This window comes from Anopheles gambiae, chromosome 3 (genome assembly GCF_943734735.2).
Source record: "Anopheles gambiae chromosome 3, idAnoGambNW_F1_1, whole genome shotgun sequence".
Lineage (NCBI taxonomy): Eukaryota > Metazoa > Arthropoda > Insecta > Diptera > Culicidae > Anopheles > Anopheles gambiae.
The window spans coordinates 82,664,638-82,689,271 of record NC_064602.1 but is presented as its reverse complement, the minus strand read 5'-3'; the positions used below and the strand labels follow the sequence as shown (position 1 = coordinate 82,689,271).

The 24,634-nt window shown below is 43.1% G+C and overlaps 1 protein-coding gene across 2 annotated transcripts in view; it reads right to left on the bottom strand.

Annotated features, from left to right (window-relative positions):
* The window catches only part of LOC1278365 (5-hydroxytryptamine receptor), a 45,920-nt gene extending 24,025 nt beyond the window's left edge, over positions 1 to 21,895 (bottom strand). Inside the window, exon 1 of one of the 2 annotated variants that reach the window (XM_061657069.1) lies at positions 20,004 to 21,895. In XM_061657069.1, coding sequence (XP_061513053.1) covers positions 20,004 to 20,859 — 856 coding nt within the window. In that variant the 5' untranslated portion in view covers positions 20,860 to 21,895. The remainder of the gene's footprint in view (positions 1 to 20,003) is intronic. The other variant, XM_061657070.1, reaches the window with a different exon arrangement.
* Positions 21,896 to 24,634: the final 2,739 nt, after the last annotated feature.

Below are 24,634 nucleotides of genomic sequence, written 5' to 3'. Positions count from 1 at the left end.
AACACGTACAGTGGCAAAGACATTTTAAGCCATAATTAAGAGTACTTTAAATTGGAAATATTCACCGCCAGCATCGTCACTTAGTTTTGGGTGTATTTTTTTCGTCTGCTTTTTCCACGAAGCAGCTATAGCAATGCTTGGCACGTTTTGCTTTTTCCGTTTCCACGAATTACCCAGAGCCACGAGATTTGATTCCCGCTAAGTCGACTGAAAAACGGGCACCAACAATGTGAAAGAACACGCCCTGTTCCCTGTACCGATGAACGTACCACGGTGTGTATTCACGTGGCGCGGGCAGAAGCTGCCCGCTGTTTTTTCATAGAGTCGAGTCTTAAAGCTCGCCCTGTGCGCAGCATTGATACATCAGAGTGGAACACATTGGAGCGTAGGGAAGAAAGTGCTCCAAAAATCGATTCGATTTATGCTAAAAAGCGCCAAATCCTTAAACCCAGAAACTCTCGAAAGAAGCCTCAATCGGGAGATAAGTTTAAACCGGCACAATGTGGCGGTTCGGCTTTTTTCCTTTTCTGTCGGTCACGTTACAATAACACGACGGATTAGAGTCCTTCCAGGGAGGGAAGAAAAACATATCCCCGCCCAAAAAAAAAAAACGGGACAGGAAATTGGGGACGGGTGAAACTTATTCAGCAGGTTTATCTACTTTAAGCGTCTTGATAAAAGAGCAAACGGAGAAGAAGAAGAAGAAGCAGAAAAAAACGCCCAGTAACGTTGCCCAAATCTCGAAGCGACTATCTTTTCGTTCGCTTTAACACACCACCAAGCCAGCAATCCGGCCAGCTCAAAAGCCGAGACCGAAAACGTGACAAAATGGATTATCGTCCAAGGATCCCAACCATCACCGTCCCCATCGTGTGTGTGTGTGAGAGAGAGAGAGGGTGGACTAAGAGAGCAACAGCCAACCGACCAGCGATGAAGTGGCAGCCGGTTCGGATAACTTGCTGACTCTCTAGACATGACCGGTCGACCGGCGTTGGGCGACAGCGACGTTTGATGGATTTTTTGACGAATCCCGAACACGAATTGATATGTGTCCCGGAAGGAGCAACGGAGTGTGGAAGCAGCAACGGTAGCGATACCGAAATGTCTGACGGGCAGATCAAGCGACACGGCACAAACAAGACTGGAGTGGCAGAGGTGGGGGGGGGGGGGCGAAATAATACTTCCCTAAATGTTTGCCAGCACGGCGAGGAGAAACCAATCAAATCACTCTTATCGCCCCGGTGTCATGGTGAGAGCTTCGGCCGTGCGCTCCGAAACACTGGGTGCGCTATTGTTCAGCTTTCGGGAAGGAGTTTGACTAGTCAGAGGTTTCATTTTTAAACATAGAAATGGCGATAACATTTTACAGTGTATACACGAACTGTTACCAAACAAAAAAGAAACTTTTTAAATATTACTGCAGTTTTATTTTTAAATATGGAAACACCTTAGTTATATATTACTCATGAGAAAAAGATTCGATTCCTATTGGAGGATTTGGCCAATGGGTGACAGACATAGTGCAGTGTTGTCGCACCACTTCGGAGCGTACCGCCCGTAATAGAAAGTGTCATCGTTCGTTAGACACGACGGCATCCTTCGTGGCATCCGTGGTCGTAACAGCTTCGTCAGCTGGATGCTGACAGCTGAATGACGTAAATCCGGTAGTTGGAAAGTTGAGCAGGGTAGCACAAATACATATATGTATCCTTTATTTCAACACACTAGCAAAAATAAAAAGGGACCTCTCGCACAACATCCGATTGAGTTCACCCCCGTGGTGAGAAGAGGGTGACAGTTTTGATAAAGTCTAAATGAAATAGCTTTACTTTGGATGTGCAAGATATGTACAGTTTGGTTTCGTGATAGCAACGTGGAACCATTTGGCACAATTTAGAATGTAACACTTATTATGTGTTGCAAATGACGGTTTTGCCCCAAAAAATTGATCGTGTTCCAATATGCGGATTTCAATATCCGATATTGTATCATTATTCAGACAATCATTACAGGGTTTTCCAAGTCACTTTCAACTGTAAACATTGTTATTTACCGCATAGCAATTAACCACATCACTCTGATATTTCATTTCCATCATACAGAGTCTCTCAAGTCACTTTCGAATGTTCACATAATTATTCGCCGCATTCAAGATGTTTTTCAACCGCTGTCAAATGGTGTAATTGCTTCAAAATGAAGTTTTAAATTTCAACACATGATTTTCAGCACATAACAAAGTGCTGCCAAACTCAGTCGTGTTGAAAATCATGCTGAACAAATTAAAAAATATTTTTATGGAAATGAAATATCAGATTGATGTTAATGAACATGTTGCACGCGGGAAATAACAATGTTCACATTCGAAAGTGACTTGGAAAACCCTGTAATAATTTTTAAATTATTTTGTATGATTTTCAACACTTAAACTGTCAACAGGTGATGTTATTCGGCTTTAAATCCCGGCGATAAAACGATGGTAATAGACCGTTGAAGTATTGAAAATCATGCTGAAGAAATGAAATTTTACTATGATCGAAATGAAATATCAGAGTGAAGTGGAATAACATTTTGTACGCGGTGAATAGCAACGTTTACATTCGAAACTGACTTGGAAAACCCTGTAAAAAAAACTCTTACTTGCATACCTTCAGGCGTACATTACAACAGGAAGCGAGGCTAACTAGAAAAAAACCCTTGTTTGAAGTTTTCCGATATGAAGTATTTGTTATTTAACGTTAAGTGCTTTCAAGTAGATGCGACGCATACAATATTTGCCATAAATTCTTTGCAAACCAGCGTCCATAAATATCATAAATGGTAGTGTGTGATGACAGATAGCTATTGCTCTATCAAGTGCTCACATTGAATATGAATACATGTTCCTACATTCTGGTGCTACATTTTAAACTTTACGATTTAAATAAAACCCATGATTTCAATAGATAGCTACACTGAAACAACTAGCACTGCTTCCATGCATCCGAATGCCGTAAAACCATTGCTGCAGTTTGTTACATTTTACCTTTAAAAAAATCCCTCATTCCATTCGATTTCAATTGAGCATCGAAAGGAAATCGTGCAAAACCAGCCACTAAAAACAAAAGTGACATAATGGCAGCTAGGTACACGGTAGCACACAGAGTAGCAACATTTCAAACGCATTCTAACTTTTCCAATATGAATCGCTTACAGACGACAGCACATCCTCCCGCGCGATGGTGCTCCCGAGGGTCGCGAATGAAAGGCTGAGTGGAGGAGGGCTGAGAAAGCAGGCTGAGAAAGTGTCAAACTTTCTAGAAAGCGATTTCATTGCACCCTCATACCACCGAACCAGCAGGGTCCGTTTAACGTCACCTCCGTTTTTAGTACGCTCCGACTTCGACGCAAAACTTGACCGAAAAGTCGTTCTCACTCGGCGCTCGGACACAGTTTGAGTACACTTTTTAACGACACGCTTAGGGAAGCAGTGTGTGTGTGTGAGTGGATATAAGGAGATGTCAGTGGGTGTCTAGGGTGTTTCAGTGGGCCGGGTGGGAAACCGTTCGGGATAATTAGTTTATTTGTCTGTTAATAGCTTTTGCAGGTTGTTTTCAGTCCACAGCTGTTCGTACGCGGTAGTAGTATAGGGGGACAACTTTCCAGCATGCTCTTAGCCTAGCATCACGCTGGTGATGGTGTATGAAAACGTTCTTGAACGTTGTAATAAACTTTGATATAAAATGCGCAAATTTAAGGTTCACTTAATTTGCCGTATATTTCATGCACATCGTCATGCAGCAAATACCTTTGCAAACCCCCCTGATTATGATTCAATAAAGTAAAGCAGCTCGTGCAGAATTAATTGAATGCTCTGCCCGCTTCCTAAGAAGTGATTTACTCGTCGTTCTATCAAGCACGAGGGAAAGTATTGCGTGCGATGAAAATACCTTCCTACGAGAACTGTGAACCGAGCTCTGCTTCATCTTTATGCAATGCTTGCCCCGAGGGTTCGATCTCGGTGCCAGCGCCACAGGTCCAGCATAATAAATGGTCCCCAGCACGAGCCTAACCCGAAACGCTATTAGTGATGGGTTTGGATAGAAAATTAATTAATACATTGAAATCAAACTTGTCCGGATCATCTCGCTCCCGCTGGGTGCTGGGAGCTGGTCCACGCCCTGTCAACAAGTATGACACACGCACACACCCCTAGCGGGCTTCACTGATCAATACTGTGTAGCGAAAAGGGGATTACATTCGTAGAAGACATGTGTGTCGTCAAGCGGGCATGGTCACTCTCTCTCTCTCGCTCTCTCTCTCTCTCTCTTCGAAGACATGATCTACAAGAAAGCAACATTTGCGTCAGTCTTTCCTTGGGCGTCGCGCTAATTGTGGAACGACACCAATTACCGTTTAATTTATTTTTGGACAACCTATTTACGGAATCGAGCTCCTCGGCTAAGTGGACAAACTAACAAATTGTGGTGTTTGTCGTATCTTAAATGACTTTCTCCTTAAAACCATCGTGTCCCCCGAACCCGTTTGAACAATCTAATTACACTTTTGCCCAAAAATGTAAAGGATGTTCCCTATTTCCTAATACCGAAATAGCTTTCTTTCCCAGAACGTTTTGCCGGGCGAAAACACTTCCCACAGCCCAAATCACGAACTCCAGTGTATTAATAATTAGATCACAATCACCCCGCAAACGCTGAACGAAGTGGAGGAAAAAAAGGGGTGAGCCCATTGGGAAACATTGAGGTACCGTGTGCCTCCCGGCTAATAACCTGACTCGTGACGTCAGCAATGTCACTGTCGAGGGAAAAAATGATTATCACGTCACCGGTTCCACTTCCACCCGGGCAGGGCAGTCATTTCGACCGAACGAAAGCAGGCACCGCTCGCCAAAGTTTCATGACCCAAAGCCCTATCCTGTTCCTCCATCCCGGGAATCAACAAAAGAGTTGCCCAAACAACGACGACAACCAAACCGAACCGAACAAAAAAACCTGACCGGAAGTTTCACCGAAACACAACCGACCGATGTGGGTTGGAGCGCTTCGTTCGTATCCATTAAGCGATACAGTGCGACGCAACACGGGCGAACGGCTTTTTTGCAGTCATCATAAACCGTTTTTCATCGTGCTTCAACTCTTTGGCCGGTGTTTTTTTTTCCCCTCTTCTGTGTGTCACTATCGTAAAATTCGACGACTTTCCCGGCCCCGGCGGTGGAGCGTTGCCGAAAAGACAAAAGTTCAACAAGTTATAATTGGAAAAGATGGGTCGCTGTAAATAGGATCGGGCCCTTCGGCGGGTGGGTGACCGGAATTGAATTGTGCTTGGGGTTTTTTTCTATTGGTTCGTTTTTTTTCCCTGAAGGGGGTTAAAGGCGACTAGCGAAAACTGCGAACCCCGTGGGTGACATCGTGTTTTGTTCCGGTGCTTAGCGAAGGTGACAGAAGAGAGTCGCGTTGAAGTTTTCCACCACCGCGGGTATGGTCAGCTCGGAGTTTTTGGCTTGAGTGTAGCATTGTTTAAAAATATCCTTTCAGGGATTTCTTTTCATGTTTTGGCCGACACTTTGAGGTAGCTGGGTAGCTAATTTTAAAAAGGTAATATCATCCAAAAATAAAAGGTGTTCATTTTTGTTTTCGATTTTAGGGTAGAATTAGGCTCTGGAAAGATTAATTTTTGCAACAAATTGTACTAATAATAATAATTCTATTTATGCATGTTTCGATTTAAAATGATAGCTTCAATAACTTGAAGACAAAATGATTACGAAAATGATACAAAATACATGATATGATGTAAGAGAAAAAAACCTCCTGATTGATGATAGCAGTATGTCCCTTCATTAAACACAATGATGTACAAAAACAACCTGAACGTTGTGTTTCTGTTGAGAAAACATTACGAAAAAATAGATGCAAATTTTTCTTAAATTATCCTATTGATTTCATAGCACACAAGTCGTAAAAACATTCACATTGAAATTGCACCATACGTTCACAATGTTCATACCGTCGGCAAGAGCTGATGTAAGAAAAAAAACACACTTAAATCCGAATGAAAACCACAGGCACATGACATCGATCGTGTACGACCACGAGTTTTTGTCTCGCCTGACCTTCGGAAGCGGTCAGAAAAACAACTCGCGCGTCAGCTCACGGTGACTGCGGCGGAAAGTAAAACCGAAACTATGGAAAATCAAATTACTGTCCCGTTTTTATGATGACCTTCAATCAAATTGCTGACGTTTTCAGCGCTCTATTGGTCCTTTACGATCCGTCTGGTTTGATTTGTTGCGTACGTTTGATGGTACTAGATGTAACAAAACATACGAGAGGGACAGTCGAAGCCTTGACGGGAAGAATGACAAACAGTACACGAAGGGTAATAGTAACAACAGTCGTATGTCTGTACGGTCAGCTGAAATGAAAAGTGATCCATAAAAGAGGCTAATGTAGGCGGTCCTAGTAACTGGAACTGGTATTGTTTGTACCGCTTTCCATGCGCTCGTTTCGGCGAAGTAGTATTGGTGATTGTTTCCAGTGATAGGACACATTGTGAATAACACATTACGAACAGATGTATCGTATAACAGCATGGAGCTACGAGATGTTACGTCAACTCGTACGACATAACAACATGACAGGTCATGGGTCTCAAATGAACTGTTTTTTTTTTAATATTAAACCTTATTCAATGATAAGTAGCTAAGTAGGGTAAATGTACCAATAGTGGTGCAATTTGTAGTGACACAGATGTGTTTTAATGGATTTAAAGTGTGAGGAAGGATAATTTCTGAATATTTTAACACATAGCAATTGGAATATGTTTTATCTACGCAATCACAACCATTTTTATCATGAAATACATCAAATTTACGAAAAAATACATATTTTTGTGACTGCTTCGTTGTACCTATAATGGTGGTATGGTTCTTATAGTCGTCGTATTGTGTTTCTATAGTGGTGGTAAACAAAGATGCATAAAAAACGGTGTATAATATCAATGAAACTTAGTTTCGAAGCTGTTTTCGTATGAATAGCAAGGATTACTGCCATAATATAGGTTTCTTGCGTAATTTGATCGTAAAAAATGTATAAATTTGATCAATGAAACTATTGACTAAAGTACTGCATCACACCTGTCATCAACCTACACCCGGAAGAGTGTGCTTGATTTGAAGTCAATTTTTCATTCAGCCATATAAGCGAATTTTGGCCTGTTTTTGGTAAATTACCTACATAAAACTCATTTCTGTTGCTTATTTTAGTGAAAACAGTACGACATGTCAAAATTATCCTCGAAAAAATCTAAAACGACCTGTTTTTATTGATTTTATAACTATAACCACTATAGGAACATGCCTTTTTTGTGTACCTATAATGGCACTATGGTAAAAAACACTCAAAAATGCATAAATATGGTCAAAAGGCAAATAATTTTAGTAAAACAATAACATTTATGTTTCAAAACTAGTAATTGCGTGGTTATGTGGTCATTTAGAACGTTAACAGAAAAATGAGTTTCGTTATGAAATCCTAAGGATTTTGGAAAAATGTTGACTCATTTCACAAAATAATGGATTTTTCGGTCACTAAGTAACGGAATGGCCCCATTTAACTTTTAAACCCTTTGTAAAAGGCTAAAGAACATTTCACACTAACTTAAATAACTTAATTACTTTAAATTTGCCCTATGATCCGCATTTTAGAGCAATAGCACCACTATTGGTACTACCACCACTATAGGTACATTTACCCTAGTACGAATCTAAGTAGATGCAAAGACATGCTCAAAACGTATCATCAAAAGCATCTTCAATATCGACTTCAAACAAAACAAAATGCGCCTAAAAGTATACATTGTGCACTGCATCATAGGATTTGGAGTAGAGATGGGTTCTGCGGATTGCACCCACGTTTCCGCTCCGGTTCCGGCAAGTATGATACCGATTCCGATTCCAGAAAGAAGGAATCGCTAGTTCCACCGGAATCGTCCGGAATCGTCCGGAATCGTCCGGAATCGTCGGAATCGTCCGGAATCGTCGGAATCGTCGGAATCGTCCGGAATCGTCCGGAATCGTCCGGAATCGTCTGAAATCGTCTGGAATCGTGCGGAATCGTCGTAATAGTCCGTAATCGTCGGAACAGTCGGAATTTACCGGAATTGGCTGGAATCGCCCGGAATCGACCGGAATCGTGCGAAATTGTAGTCAATCGATAGTAGTGAATAGTAGAGCCGATTCCGGTCGATTCCGACTGTTCCGACGATTCCAGACGATTCAAGTTCACGTTCCGGCCGTCGCGCATTTGTCAATGCTGTCTGTCGTACATTTAAGCCAGGAATGTCGCGCACTGAGTTCCTCAATATCGTTCGATATGGACGCTAGCATCTTGTGTTACTGTTTGTATCTATTTGTATTAGGTTATGCACTGAATAAATGACATGAAATGAAATGGAATTCCGACGATTCCAGACGATTCCGGGCGATTCCGGGCGATTCCGGGCGATTCCGGGCGATTCCGACGATTCCAGACGATTCCGGACGATTCCGGGCGGTTCTGGCTTGTCGGATTGAACCTACCCTTCGGAACTGGGTCCGAAATTTGTTGGGATCGTTCGGACCCAGTTCCGCTTTTTTGTGCGTTTTGCCCAACTCTAATTTGGAGCACAAATGTATTCATATTTACAAGCTTGATAAGTACAAAGGAACAAATTATTCGCCAAACTCATAAACTCGTAATATTTACGAGTTAATGCTAGCAAACCCCTTTCGTATAATCCTTTTTACTCGGTTTCATCGTGTTCAAGGAACAGCAAAATCTCTAAACAAAAATTGTAAGCATCATTAATCCCACTGCCAATCACTGTTATCGTCACCAACCGGCACACACCATTCCCTGCAAAAGATCAGAAAGCGTACCTTTACAACTCTCGGAAATCAATCACCAGTGTTTACCTGCACCACCGGTAAACCGTCCAGAAAAAGCCGGGCCAAGTAAAAGCGAACTTGTTAATCCTTTTCACCAAACTAATTGCCTATCATTGGAACAAGCTCTCAGGGATGTTTGCTCTTCCCCCAAAATATCCGAAAAGCGCCACTCTTATCTGCCCGGAAACACTACAATCGTTTCAAAACTTCCACCTATTTTAGGGATCGCTTGTCCCACAACGGCACACAAACCAAAACGAGTGATTTTTTCCGAAGTGGGAAAGCAGAATAGAGAAAAAAACGTACGAGAAGATTTATCGAACAGCATCACCACGTCCACCGTCGGTTGAGGCGTTGTCGTGTAATTTATTATCCTTCAGGTGACAGTTAGTTTGATGAAGTCCGTTATCATCCCGACAGCTAGCGGTGCCTTTCGATCGGGTGCGTAATGTTTGCAAAACCTTTTGAACCTCCCGGCTGGCTGGAATGGAAGGAGGAGGAGGAGGACAGTGCGATGTAACCGTCCGACCGTGTCTACTTTTACCACACCGGTTAATGATGATGAAGACGAATGTACGCAGCACATCGCATAACACATCGCTAACCCTTCTGCAACGGAGCACAAAAGGACCCTGGTCGCTGGTTTCTGGCCAGGCTTACCCCGATGGGTCGGACGTTGCGAACGTTGCACCTGCTCGCCGGGACGTTGCCGTACGGCGTTTGAATGTGACACCTGTTACCGGTGCCTTGTATTATATTTATCTTTACCGTAAGTGTGGGGTGCTTCGGGTGCTGAGCGGACGAGCGTTCCATCTAGCCCGGGGACGTGGGCCTTGGACTGTGTCCATAACCTTGTAATCAATCCTGTTCCCTGGGTGGCGTTCGCACCCAGCGCGTCACCTTTCCAACCACCAACGGAACAAGGGTATTTTATTTATTTATTATCCATCAAATCCCCCGCCGTGGCGTAACCGTTGCAACAGCGACCGAAAGGATCGACGCACAAAGCGGTAGTGTTGTTTAGTATCGTGCTATTTTTTCCCTTTTTTTCAATTTTTGCTCCAACATGATTGCATTTCCCGGGTCCCGGTAATCAATCTCCATGAACACTGACGCTTCACTAGTACACCCATCACAGTTATTGCGGAGTGCTGGAAGGATGCTGCCATAGCCTGTCTGCTGTATCGGTGTCCACGTGTGCTAGTGGCAGTGTTTACACTTTGTAAAGCACGGGAAGCCACAATTGCAGTGCAGCACTGGCACCATTATGGTTGAGTGAAGCTTTTGAACATTGCGTACAGTAACACGGCGAGTCCGGCTGGACGATAGTACGCTCGGTTTATGCGTGCAGAAAGAAAATCTCACTTATACAACCTATTGTGTGCGTGTTTTTGTGTTTGGCACGTGTTGCAATGTAATTCACAAGTTAATTGATACTTTGTTTTGCTGGTTATAATGTTCATTTAACCCTTTGTTGTGTGATAATAAGGATTGTAATTAAAAGCTACTGCAAGCTATTGCTGTTCTGGTTGTCACTTTAATCCATAGCTTTAATTTTCTAACGAATGCTTTTTTTTCTATATTCCTTTTTTCCGCCTTTCCAACCAACGCACACCTCGTAAGCAATTTTCCACCTATCAGCTGTGCTAATTCGTGTAGCAACTCCACTGACAGCCACTCATCGAGGAGTGAGGGACTCGCTTCGGTTGTGACACGCATGAGTTCATCTCACCGTTTTGTACCGCACTGCCAATCAAGAGCTTGTTGACCCGGTTGCTCTCCTCCTGCGCGGGCTCCGCACGACGCACGAGTGGTAGTAATATTTCACACAAATTTCCACGGATTTTTCAATATTGCAGCTATAACGCTTTAGGCGAAACCGAAAGCGAGGTGCGAGCACGTGTTTAAAACGAATAACCACACTTGACCAGAGTCAAGTGGTTGGTATACGATACGTGGCGGAAGTGCCATAGAGGCAATCGAGTTCAACAATAAACGATTAAGTTCATTTTTTTTTGATAAATTGGGAGCTTAAATACATGCTTTAAATTTATAACAGACTTTAAATAATAATATATAGAGGTAGCTGTTTGTCTTGGTAGAGTTTACTCATTATTACTCCAAAATTTGTAGGTTCTGTTTATGCTTATGGTATCACAATTTTGAAGTTAAGTATTAAAGAAAAACATTCAAGCAACATGTTATTAGATACAAAGTATGAAATTCAATTGTTTATTTTAGTTTGAATTCAGACACCTTAATTATTTTGAAAAAGAAAGAACCGCAGCTCAATGCTATTTTTGCAACTGATTTGCATTTCCATTCGCGATTACATTTGAATAACTTTGAATGTTTAACATTCACAAACAAATGTAAATTCCACCGAAGCAAAACCCCCTCTTTTCAAGTTCTCCATTCCATTGAATCCACCACTTTTGCAGGTGAAATAGAATTAAACGATAGTAAAAATGAAAATAATCACTTTCATTCCGGGAAGCTCTACGTTCAGTGAGCAAAGTTCGCGTGTGTGAGTTTGTTGAGGAATTCCAACTCCCTGCGCTGGTATCAAATTATTCACATTGATTCTTGCAATGACCATTGCACTTCCGCTTAATTGATTTACGGTCCATGAATTGCAATCCAACCGGAAGCAGCTGGAAGTAACGACGGGAAGAAAGCGTGAAAAGAGAAGTCCCAAAATTCCAGCTACCGTAATCGCCCCAAACTAACCTTATCCCAAGCATGGGCCAAAAAAGAACCTCGGGGTTTGCAGGATACTACTGCCCTATGCGATTGCAGAACCGTTCTGTTACATTTTAACTGGAACGCTTTCCGGGCGAATTCTTTCATACTTCAACTCCCTTTGCTTCCCGCTCACTACTGCAGCTTGTTCAACTATGTCAGCCCGTCCCGGCAGCACCGTTTGACTGATGGTGGATTTCTTTTTCCTCGAACGAATTAAAGCTAATGCACCGGTATTTAATTTGTGCCGGAAAAGGAACGCTTTCAAACGTAACGACCGTTTTCTGTGTCCCGTTGCCGGTGAGGTAGCGAGGAAACGCGTTCGCTCTCTTCGCACTTTGATGTATGGTGTTTCACCTTTTGGAGTGCGCTCACAATCGACCGTGTTGAAGGGATTTCTGTAGAAATGTAATTTAATTTTCACACACACTATAAATAACGTGCTGCTTAGAAGCGCTCCTACAAACACAACTGTGTTGAAGCTGTGTTTTGAGCGAAAAGCAATCGGCTCAGCTTTACAGCAGTCGACAGGGCATGATCGTTGGTTGGTTTCGATCGCTAGCAAAGTGGCAAGTAGACCATAAATAATTTTCATATATTGTTCCCTTGGTTTACGATTATTAATGTCATTTATCATGCGAATCGGGCAATGCCAAATCCGGGTCACGGTGACTTTGTGGCATTAGAGCGGTTTTTGTTGTTGTAACAATTATTAGGTGTTTCACAGAGGTGTGCAATCGAACGTCGAAAAGATCCTGTTTATTTTTTTTAATGAAAATTATGATTTTTATACTCCAGATGTTTTAATTTTTTCTCCAATCATTGAATCAAATGATTGGCTTGATCATACATAAGACGATTCATATGAAGGATTTTTCCTACCCGGCAAAAGTTCAATCCGGTTCGAAGGACCAAAATTGGCCATCGCACGCTCAGACAGTCCTAGCAGCCCGTTATCTTATTGGGATGACAAATTGTTTGTTCAACTTTTAATTTCCTTCTATTAATTCGTTCTGCAACAATGGAAACTTGTTGGAACTTTTCGCTACACCCTATACAAAGCCTCAAACTCCCTATATACTCAAAAAATAAAACAAAAAACTTAGCTTCTCTAAAAAAACCCATCCTTCACAGTGCGCTTTTGTGTTGCCTAATGTTTTCTCCCGATGCTTGTTTTACGTTTTGTTGCGCACACGGAAAAGCGAAACACTCGATACGCTTCATTTCCTAATGCTGCTTCCCGAAGGCTTGGCGCGAAAAGGCGAAACCTCCCCACCCAACGCCCAAGCGCGAGCGCGCTGGCCCCGCGAAAATGACGCCCCATTAGGCCATTTATCAATAACTTCTGACATATTCTGGGCAGCGTGGTTCACCCAACCCAAGCTGTGGAATTGGATGTGTACGTGTGCGCGTGTGCGCTTGGGTGAACAGTCCCAAATTGGATGCTCCTGTGCGAACAGGGAATGTCTTTGAAGCACGCGAAAGGGCACCGAAACCACGTGGGCCACCGTATTAAATCTTCCCAGAGACATCATAAATCGTCAATTTCGAGAGCTTCGCTCCATCTATTCTAGCGCGTCCACTGCGCGTCCTGATACCGGTAGCTAACGAACCTAACCCCTAGTGCTACTAGTGGAGTGGAAAACTCTCGCCTGCTATGCCCGCAGCTAAGCTAATTCTGTCAGTTCCATCGCGCTGCCTAGGCTGCAGTGATCTAATATCATCCGAACCAAGATACGGGTGCGGAAAGATATTGTTCAGTCTCCGCCCAGAGCTGGAGTCGGATCTGGGCAGGAAGCGTTTAACTAAACCCCACCCCGGTTTGTACGCGTGGTGGGCACTAACTCTGTGGGCGACGGAAGTTGTGGTATACCTACGGGAAACTTACTTCAAACACCCCAAAAGCTGGGCAGTGTAGCACACTGGAAACGTGTACTTTAACTCTCCATCCGGAGCGAGTCGATTATACAACAGGCAAGCAAAACCCGCACAACTTTACCCGACGATACTGCCATGGTGGCTACGATACAGCCAGTTTCTTGAAAACCACTCCTACAGCTAGCTGGCCCACAACCGGAATAAATCAGTGTGTGCGCGTGCGGGTGGCAGAGGAGCCTTTCAACATTTTAACCATTACACCAAACACGGTTTGGGTGTGTGTGTGTGAGTGCGTTTTTTAGCCACTTCCCAAACAACGGAACCAATCAACCGCACACACTCTGTTCGGTTCGAAGCGCTGCGAAGTGGAAAGTAATTTAATTTTCGCAGCATAATTGAGGTTTTCGGTTCAGTTCCGGAGACTACACGAGGTATACAGTTCCGGAGACTACACGACTACATAGACGGTGGGTAGAAAGTGTGTAATGATTTTACCGATGTTTTATTAGGCTGCAAGGTAGGGAAAGTTTGCCCACAAGCACAGCACGTATGTACGCCCCTGAGTGGATGCTAATAAAGCTTGAGAGAGCTTTCGCGTAGTGGCGGTGAAAGTGTTTTCCTGAAGAGAAGACGCTTAATTAACTCACATATTGGTGGAAAAATGAGCAAACCCTTCGGTTGGTTTATAGCTGCCTGTATCCTGGCGTGGCGCCGCTGTACTGCTCGAGAATGGGGAAAATGTTGGTAAAAAAATGCATTAAACCACTGAGTTGAGCGGCTTCCTGAGGGAAAAAACGTGATACAGGCAAGGTCACTGATCTTTTTATTTTTAGCATTCTCACAAAATGTTTACGCCACATAAATTAAAGATTTATACGTTAAAAAAATGAAAATCATACAAAACCATAGCCTAACAATGCTTAACAAAATCATTTTATTTATAGTTAGTTAATTGGCTCAAACCTAATCAGATTTTAACTAAATCTAAATATCCAAACGTTTGTAGTATTGTGGTCATCTCGTACGACTTACTGATTTGCACCTCAAGGGGGCATGCCTCTTATGGACCGTCGAACCCTTAGTAAGGACTAACTAACCGGCTGCGTTGTACTAAAAAAGCATCGAAAACCTGTTTGGGCCAGCATGTCCGCGTAGGATATTACGTCAAATGGAAGAAATATCTAAATGATTACTCAAAATGAATTATTGTGTTATTGCCGCGTTCGTAGGTTTAAGTTAAACGTTGCATGTTCAGCCTGTGTCATGGAACCACTCGACTATAGAACCTTCCACGTCCAATGTTTATATCAAGGTGTTACAGCCTTGGGTCATCGAATGAATAATACATTAACCAACATCTAGGCATAATTTCGGGAATTTTCATGATTGGGATTCTTTTTGAAATATGCTCCAAGTCAGAATTATTATATCTGCTAGGAATTATAACATGTTTTTAACATTTGCTACAGTGGCATTGTTGGCCTACAGTGCTACAGTGCTACAGTGGCAGTTATTTGTTAAAAAGAGGCATACAAATTCCCAGCTCAGAGTTCAGAATTTGTAGAAATCATAATAAATCAAGAGGTCAAACTACAACACAACCATTAAAAGGCATACCAGCATGTGAAGCTGATGTTAGTTACCCTTCTTTGTTGGCCAAATTTATCGTTTCGATGCAGAACTTGTTTATAGAAGCAGTTCAAGTGTCGAGAATATCTAAAAATGTAACTAGAAAACAGGAACAAAAACACTGAATTTTGCTTAAGTCATAACAAAGGACAAAGGTATAGTTTTTTTTTCAGAAAACATATATTTATTCATTTATGACACAGAAGGCTTCAGGGTTGCAGGTCACAGCATCGAAACATTCTAAACCCGTATTCAATTCCAACCGTTGGTCTGAAATTGCTCAGCACTAGCATTATCACTTCCGGGGAAAACAGGTCCCTTACAACCACTCACAATAAGCCATGATCCGGAATGGCACATTGACATGAAATACCTTAACGAGCAGCCGCAACTCAATACCCCGGAGATTGCCTCCTTCTCCGTAATGCATGAGATATCAATAAAGTTGTGACTCGTTCACAGACGCATTCACTAACAAGAAAGACAACACAAGCACACACACACACACACACACACACACACACATATAATCTCAAAAATGTTCGTTCCCGGTACGAACACTCCGGTCAATTCTTGGAACAAAAAAGCATTTCCACCCTTACCGATGTTTAGTGACCGACATGGTACCTTTGCATGGGTACGGCACCAGACTCCTGCCAACTTCTCAACAAGCTGACGTTTAGGCTTTAGGCTGTGTGGCGATGAGGGCAGGGAAATGTTGCTGTAGGACATCGGGAATAAGCTTATTTCGGCCGGCAAGAACAAACTCTTCACGTCAATCTCATCACGTAAAGCCGCAAGGTAGCTGTTTGTTTAAGTGACGGTATCATCTTCCCACCGGCGATCACGCTCGGCACGTTAAGTAGTTCACCTTTTCGGTTCACTATCTCGTTACCCGTATGAAATGTTCCCGCAAAACTAACGGCAAATGTCAAACATCCTGTGCATGTGTTTCTGCCTTGCTCCAAAAGGTTTCGTCTGAAAAATTGTAAATTTACGCAAATTATTCCCAACAGACACTGACGGGCCCTCCGGTGCTATCTGCCCTGGTTATTAGACATTCAGTACGTTACCCTACGCTTGATGCAGAACGAGCCGTGTGCTCGTACGTCATGAAATAACAATCACGATAAGAGCCACGATCAGTCTCAGGCTTCCCATCGGGGTAGATGCACAACGGCGAGTTGATGCTTTCCAGCCCTCCCCCCAAGAGCTTTCGTTTCGTAGTGGCCCGAAACGCGGCAACACGTGAGACATGTTACAGAAAAGAGATGTACTAGAAGCGAATATTTTGATTTGATTTTAAAGATGATAACGAGAATGAGCTTATTGCTTCGAGCCGTGCCGCACTGGCATAGGTAATAGGTGCAGAAGTGCCTTCCAAGGAAGCAGCACGATTTCGCGTGCGGGGCAAATGAGAATTTCTACCACGCCGAGAAGCTTCTACTCAGCAAGGGATGCGTTGAGCGTTTTTTTTTGTTCGCTTCGCCTAGACGTTATGATATATGAAGCTTAAAATTGAATTTTAAATTGCATTTATGCTACCCTTGGAGCGAGATTACGTAGCATCATTCTTAATGTGTTAGCGTTATAATTGCGGTTTGGGCCACGTCGGTTTGTGAGGCACGTGTCGTAGAGAAGTGCACATCATGGAGGGCGTTTTTTTTTTGGCACAGCGGCACGTCTTCAGCCAAGAGCTCAGTGCCATGTTTTGTCCAATCTCAGAGCCAGCATCTCATAGCGTGCAAGATGCCACGGTAGAGCACACCGGCAAGTCACGTGCTAGCTTCCAAGTACCCCAAGCAAACTAAACGCCCTCAGCCTATGGTGCGGATGTGCTTCCTTCATGCGTACTTCCTAGCGCGTGTATGTACTTCACGTTACATACATCATCAAATACCAAAACATCACCTCTGTAATGGCCCTCTAGCCTCACTGACGATGGAGGGAAATAAATATCAAACACCCAGCAACCATATACACTTGACACCGTAGCCTCCTAGGTTCCGCACTAGGCAGTTCCCCGACACAGATGACGTCGACGTGGCGCGTGACGTTCCCTCGAAATGGCAATGACTTTGACGCTGATCTTGATGGTCTGTGAAAGCGTGGAAAGCGTTAAGAATATTTTCTTCCCAGCTCCCAGCACGTTGCCAGTTCTGTCAAAAAAGCTCACCCCGGGAGCATCGCCGCTGGGCCCTTGAAATCCGGCTGCGTGGTTGAAGAGCGGTGCAAGATGGAACCAATGTTATCACCCGGGCACGCGGATACCATCGAACCATCCGCCGACTTGCGCACCCTGGTCCTAGGGTCCCGTTCCTCTACACTCCAAACAACTTCGGCGGTTTGGCGACAGCAAGGAGCAGTTTGAAGTTGTTCTCTGTCCCATTCGCTTCCGTTCCTCTCTCTCTCTCTCTCTCTCTGTCTCTCGCAGCATCTGTCACAAGCGATGAAGACATTGCGCGGTCCTGGGGCAAGTGCGATGAACAGTGAAATGTAATTCGTCCATCAAAGCTTGTGTCCTTGACTTCCGTCACCGAGTAAACTTCACCGTGCGCCAAACGTTGTGGAAGCGAGCGAGAGGGAAAAAGCTGACGATGGAAAATCTGTCTCCGCTTTCCGTGCGGAAGATGTTGTCAAATGAACAAAAGTGCCTCGAAATGCCAAGTTGGTTTACATTACATTTCGTATGTTTTTATTTTTCTTTTTTTGCTCTCTCTTATTATTCTACGCTATCATTGCAGACGAATCGGAAAGTTTACATTGCAGAGAGCAAACAAACGCAAACAAGGAAAAAGCTACCTTCTCCCATGGAAAAAAGTATTATGAACGGTATCGGCAATGTTAACTGATGCGCGTTCGATATTATGATTGGATTTTGGAGAATGCTTCACCAGACGCGTCTGGCAACCTGGAGGCTCGTAAATGGGATGAACTTGTCAAACCAAATGTAAATATTGTACTGCTGCCAGTTGCGGAACACAAACCAATACATTTGCTAAAGGTGAAAAGATGGTAGCAGCAAAAGATACACTTCAAACATGAATTTGGAGTAGTTTGAAGCGCGCTACGTTTCAAATTTGGCAAATCGAAAATGATGATAATAAATTGAATGTGTATTTATATGCTTTCTTAAGGAAAGTATAAACGCATGGTCCTATTGTTTATTGAGCTGTGAACTTTGTGGATCAAACAGAAGTGAGCAACTTAAGATACGTTGTACGTTTTGCAAAGAACATTTCCATTATGATTCATGACACAAAATATATTTAAAATTTCAAATTAAAAGCACTTTTTAATAATTCATTGTTTCTCTATTTGTCTTTATTATTAATTTTCTGAATCTGTAAGACCAGAACAAACCAAATAGCTCACAAACCTGCTATGCTTAAGGCCACGTGTGAATTATAAAATTGGGTACATCTTCTTCTCTGGCTCAACAACCGATGTCGGTCAAGGCCTGCCTGTACCCACTTGTGGGCTTGGCTTTCAGTGACTAATTGATTCCCCACCATAGCAGGATAGTCAATCCTACGTATGGCGGCACGGTCTGTTTGGGGATTGAACCCATGACGGGCATGTTGTTAAGTCGTACGAGTTGACGACTGTACTACGAGACCGGCCAAATTGGGTACATAATAGAATTAAATTATCCGACATTATGATATTTTACGTTACATGTTCAAAATTTGATATTTGCATTGTTCACCTGTTACTCATTTTTCAACCCTGACTACCTCTAGACCAAGTGTAATAAGTTTTAAAAAACCTTTTCGTTTCATTCCTCAAACATTTTTGATAGAAAAGGATCAACGGCTTTAGTTTGTGTGTACACAAATGATGAAATCCATGATGGCGGAACGTTATTGCCAAATGGATACAACCCGGATGATGACAATTGTTTCACCCGACTGGTGACAATTTCAGCTTTCGGGCTTTAAATATACAAGAGACTTTTATTAGAAAACAAATTAAATGAAATGAAAAAAAACAAGGCTGTGTAGTTGTAAAGTTGATAGACTTTTGCGTCCTTTTGCTGTTAACCCGAAAGTTAAGAATTATTCAAGGCAATATTTCGTGATTTTTACAGATAAGCTATGATTAAGTCAAGTGAACGAATAATAATGGCAAATGTTGTGACATGTATCAATGAATAACTGCTGCAAGCATTTTCATATATTATGTCATCAGAGCAACTACTTTGCAAAAACAAAATATGCAAAAAAACATTCTAGATTTGCAATCAAATCATTTCAACGTCGAATGGATCAATTCTTCAATGTAAAATATTACTTTGGAGTTCACTTTCTCGATTGAAATCGCATCGAAATCAGAATAGAATAAGGCAGTTTGATACTTTTATCGGAAGTTTCAAAATCCTTTCGAAACCAAATACATCCGTCCGCACAATGCTCAGATCAGTTTTCCCTTGGCGATGGCGAAATGCTGTTTCTATCAAAACGGCTTCCAAGAATATTTTTCGATTTCCTTCGATCGTTGCAATAAGACAGTTTCATGTGAATGGGTAACCCGACGTATAACAATAGACCAGGCTGGTTGGAAACAGTGGGGCTAGGGTTCATCCTGCTGTCACCTTTTACATTATTAGGATAGTAAAATTAAAATTTTTATCATATTTTACCAATTGTTTGTATTTACGCACATTTCAAAACAATAATACGCAGAAAACCCCCTTTTTGACACACAACTTTTACGTTTATGATTGCCTTCTAAACATAACGCAATCCAATTTCTCTCCTTCCAGGAGAGCGCTTCAAGTGATAAAGCACCTCCGGAGCATGTACCCCGTACATTATCTACCGGCACTTACCGATAACGGTCGCGAGGATGACAATTCCCAGCACGATTGCCGTCGCGATCACACGTATCAGATAGATTGTCGTCTCGCTGGCGAGTATATCATCCTCCCCGGTCGGCAGCACGTCCCGCGGATCGACCGTTCCATTGCCGTAGAATTTGGACGTACCGTTTGCACCGGCGGCGGCGGCCGCACCGTAATTGAGCAAAAAACAGTTGGTACAGTTCCACAGGGCCATCAGCTCGTCCTCCTCGAGCAGGTCGGGCAGGGAAAGGGAAAGGCCTGCCGAGGAGGACCCCCGGGCCAGCGTGGATGCGTCGGGCGCGAGCGACGAGCCGTTCGTAATGTCAACGCTATAGTCCGTCGCGGTGTAGTTGGACAGCAGCGACTGGGTAAGGTTGTGCACGGTTTCTCCGTGGGTCGTCGGCAGGGTTGCCTCGGACGTGAAGCCATCCAGGGGGGCGGTTGTGGCGGTACCGTACGGCGATGACAGGGCCGTTGAGAGGCCACCGTCCTCGGTCGACCGTGCATCATCGTCGGTCACCGTGGACGATGCAAGTGATGACAGCTGATCGACCACGGTCGTTAGCCGGGTCCGGGAACGGACACTGCTGGTACTGCCAGGGACAGTGCTGGTACTGGCGAACGAGGTGCGGGCTGCTGAGCTGCTGGAATGGAAGGCCGCTGGGGAGGAAACCGTTGGCGGTGAGGCGGTGAAGGAGGTAATGGTGGACGGTTCGGCTGGGCGGAAAGCGGAAATACTAGTGCCCGGCGTCACCCTGGACGACGCGTCCCGTGCGGTAGACCATGGCCATGCGGTCCAGGCGTGTGATTCTATGGTCGGGCGTGTACCGTCCGTCAGGGCCATAGTTTGTCATACGTTTCGGCTGCTCGCTGACCTACATACATACGCTGCCTGCCACTGCCGAATCGGTTTCACTATTTTACAAAATAATTACTACGCTAGCACTAATCCGCAAGCACATGTACACACGTTGCTGTAAATTCTTCCTCTGAACAACCTTTCTGTTTTGATGCGCGGACTGACTGTGATCACACTTACACTTGGTGCCAAAGTGTCGATCACTTTGAAACTGCTATCAATTGCTAACAATACACAAAACACACATACACACACAATTCGAATCATCAACACTGCTTCCAGCTGCTTCGGTCACCGTTTCTTAATCCCAGCAATCCATGCCCCAGCATGGTGACGGTGCCCGGTACCGATCGTTCACCACTCTACACCTTCTTTCCCACGCACACGCACACACTCACTCATGCTCTGGCACACACACGCACACACTATGATGTCATTTTCAGTGCCTTTCGGCGGAACCGATTGTCCGTAACGGAACGGTGGAATGCTCCTCCGTTCGATCGATCATTACTCGTGGGGCTGTCGGGTGGGTTCATAATGGCGTCGTTGCTACAGTTGCACCCGCATTGTTGCACCCGCCGGAGCGTGTAATCGTTTTGCCGCTGGGGTGAGCGTAAAAGCCGGCCGAGCCCGGTTCCGTAGCCGCGTTAACAGTGTCCCGGCTGGTGGATGAGATGAGCTGCGGCGATCATTGTAGGCTATGTGGGTGGTTGACGCTCATCGCCGACCACACAATTGACGCCTTAAGGTAGGCACGGTGAACACAAAGCCCTGGAGAGAAGGTGAAAAACAAGAACGAAAGCTGCCGATTAGCTGCCGATGGATATTGTGGTGTTTGAAGGTGTGTTCGATGGAATACAATTAAGAATGTAATTAAAGAAAATCATCAGTAACGCGGCTTGTAGTGGCCTGCAGTTATTTAAGTTTGCTTGTATTCCAACAGATGGCACAGTTTGTTAAAGCTAAGTGACTTTTTAATAGAAATGATTTAGCTTTGAATTCTTACAATGTTAATATCCAATTCGACATATTTTATTCATTGGTTTAATAAAAAGGAAATATTTTAAAGACTCTGAGATTTGAATGCATGGCAATAGTATTAAAAAATGGAATAAATAATTGATTTATTTTGACCATGTGTTATCGATTAATTAAAAATTAAAGACTATCGTTCATTACCTAATACATGGTTTTCCAGGAGTTCTCATAGCTGTGGGACACTTTATTGACTCTTTCTTATGTGAAATGAAATTAATGTAACGGGAATTGGACTCTATAGCATCCTTGTTGGACAAATCCAATAGGAATTTCCAAGAAACCTGTCCAAAAAGGGTGCCATAGACTCCAATTTCCATCATATGAAGTTCACTTCCCATAAGAAAGAGTTGAGCTGTCCCACAATTATGAGAACCCCTGGAAAATCCTGTAATGATGTAAATTAACATAAAAGTCTCTAAAAAGTACCTAAAAAGATCCATCATCTGCACCATTTTAGCATTATATAAGTCATTTTTATAAAACAAAAGGTTCAATTATTCAAGAAATATTTTAGTAATTGTGAAAATTTTATCTTCTTCTTCATTGGCTCAATAGCCGATGTCGGTCAAGGTTTTCAGTGACTTATTGTTACCATAGCAGGATAATCAGTCCTACGTACGGGGGCACGGTCTATTCGGGACTTGAACCCATGACGGGCATGTTGTTAAGTCGTACCAGATGACGACTGTACCACCAGACCGGCCCAAAAATATTATAATTCAAAAAATATTAAAATATCAAAATTCAATTATCATACTATAGGACCGTTTAAGTACGTTGCCTGTTTGCGTCTGTAAAAAATCTTTTTTTATTGTGTTTAAAGGTTTATCTACTATCATGCCAAAAACAAACCGAATGTCACAGTCTAGTTCGATCAATTTTTTTTTTTTATAATCTTTACTATTACGACCAATATTCTAACATGCAAGCAAACCTATCATATGCTACCGTAAATAACGAAACTTTTTCATTATTTTTGCATCATTTCAATGGTCGTTCAACCGGATAAAATGTTCCCACGACCCACAAACATTGTGTGTTCCGCAGCACCGGGACGCAATAATTCCCATCCATCGTGGCAAAAAAACATTGGTGCAACCGCTGAAACCGTTCAACCATGGCGGAATGTTTTCAGGTGGGTTGGTTACGGCTGTGCAGGAATCCGTTCCAGTTGCACTCACGCGATATGCGGTGCAAAAACAAATAACACACAACTCAAAACCCACACCCCAATAGCTAATTCAATAAAAGCTACCACGTTTTTGGGCTCGGTCATGCATTCCAGCAACTAGGAATATTCCCGAATTTTGCACCGAAAAATTCGTTGTTGACATCAAATAATCAATCGTCTAGCGAACGCACCGCCAAAGTGGTGCCAGTTCCGATACCATCCGTCCCGATTCTGATGCCGAGTTGTTGAAAGTGAGCATCCGGTAGATGTGGTGAAACTAAAAGTGGGGTTTTGCCACTCCACGCGTGTGTGCGAATTCAAATATGCGTGAACCAATATGTCCAAAATTTCATTATTGGAATGAAGTTGGAATTACCTGCCACATCAAACGGAAGCAAAACAGCGCGTGAAATATTAACAATACAATACTTCAAACTGCCTACGCTACCGGACACGTAAATAAATTAACGATGGAATCGATGAGTAACAGGTATCGATAATAAAATCATCAACAAAGCCACCGCTCGTGGAAGAGCCAAATACCATCGAACACAACTATTGGCACTCGCAATCACGAAGTGCCCCGAAACATCCAAATCGGAAATCGGACCAACTCGATTTAGATAATGTCAACACATGGTGCTGTTTATTCTTGTCAAAGCTAGTTACGCGCATACCAGGACGCGTTCCGGTGCGTCACGTGTCGTTTTCGGAGGAACATCGAAAGCAGGCGAGAAAATCGCTGCTCGGGTTCAAATAGTTACCCGAACGACTTACCATCACGAGGGAGAACAAAACCCCTGCTAGGATGGTTCCTGGCGATGGTTCATTAGCTCATTCGATTTGATTATGCTAATGGAAGGAAATCAACCGATAGCTCCAGGATTGGACCGGAATGGCATTCGGGTCCCAGAACGCTGCCACAATGACCGTCTTGTGAGTGGTTGGGTAAAGGAAATCATTTTTTTCCTTCTTTTTTTTATTTTATTTTGGGTGATTACATCTACCATTGGGTTTCGGGTGGTCGTTCTGTTTGTGGTTCACATTTGTTGGCTGAGTATTTTTTTTTTCGGTGCGTTAACTGAACTACCAAAGGAAGTCGTGTGGGTCAACCAGAAATCTCAGCTGTGGGAAAAGAATTTAGGATGATTTATTTCGGAAACGGCAGAACCTTCTTGATTGGAAGGGAAGGCTTCGGAACGTATTGTGACCGATTGGATTAGCAAGTGACGAAGTGACGTGATAACGTTAACCTGGTTAAAGCAAGAATAATGGAAAACAAGGATAGCTGTACAGATTGTACGGTAGCTTGATAGAATAATGATATGATAATTACATTCGTTATTTATATGTTAAAATATGTTATGAAATTTATCAACGACGGCGTTGCTTTGGCCATACAAGTCACTCAATTTGCTTGCGATTGATAGTGTTAAATATAAAATATTGTGATATAATCAATTACATCGATGTTTGCACGTAGTAAAAAAACTTTCGACGCAACTCTGTACAATATCTGTACACATAATGTTAACAATAAATGTGCAAATT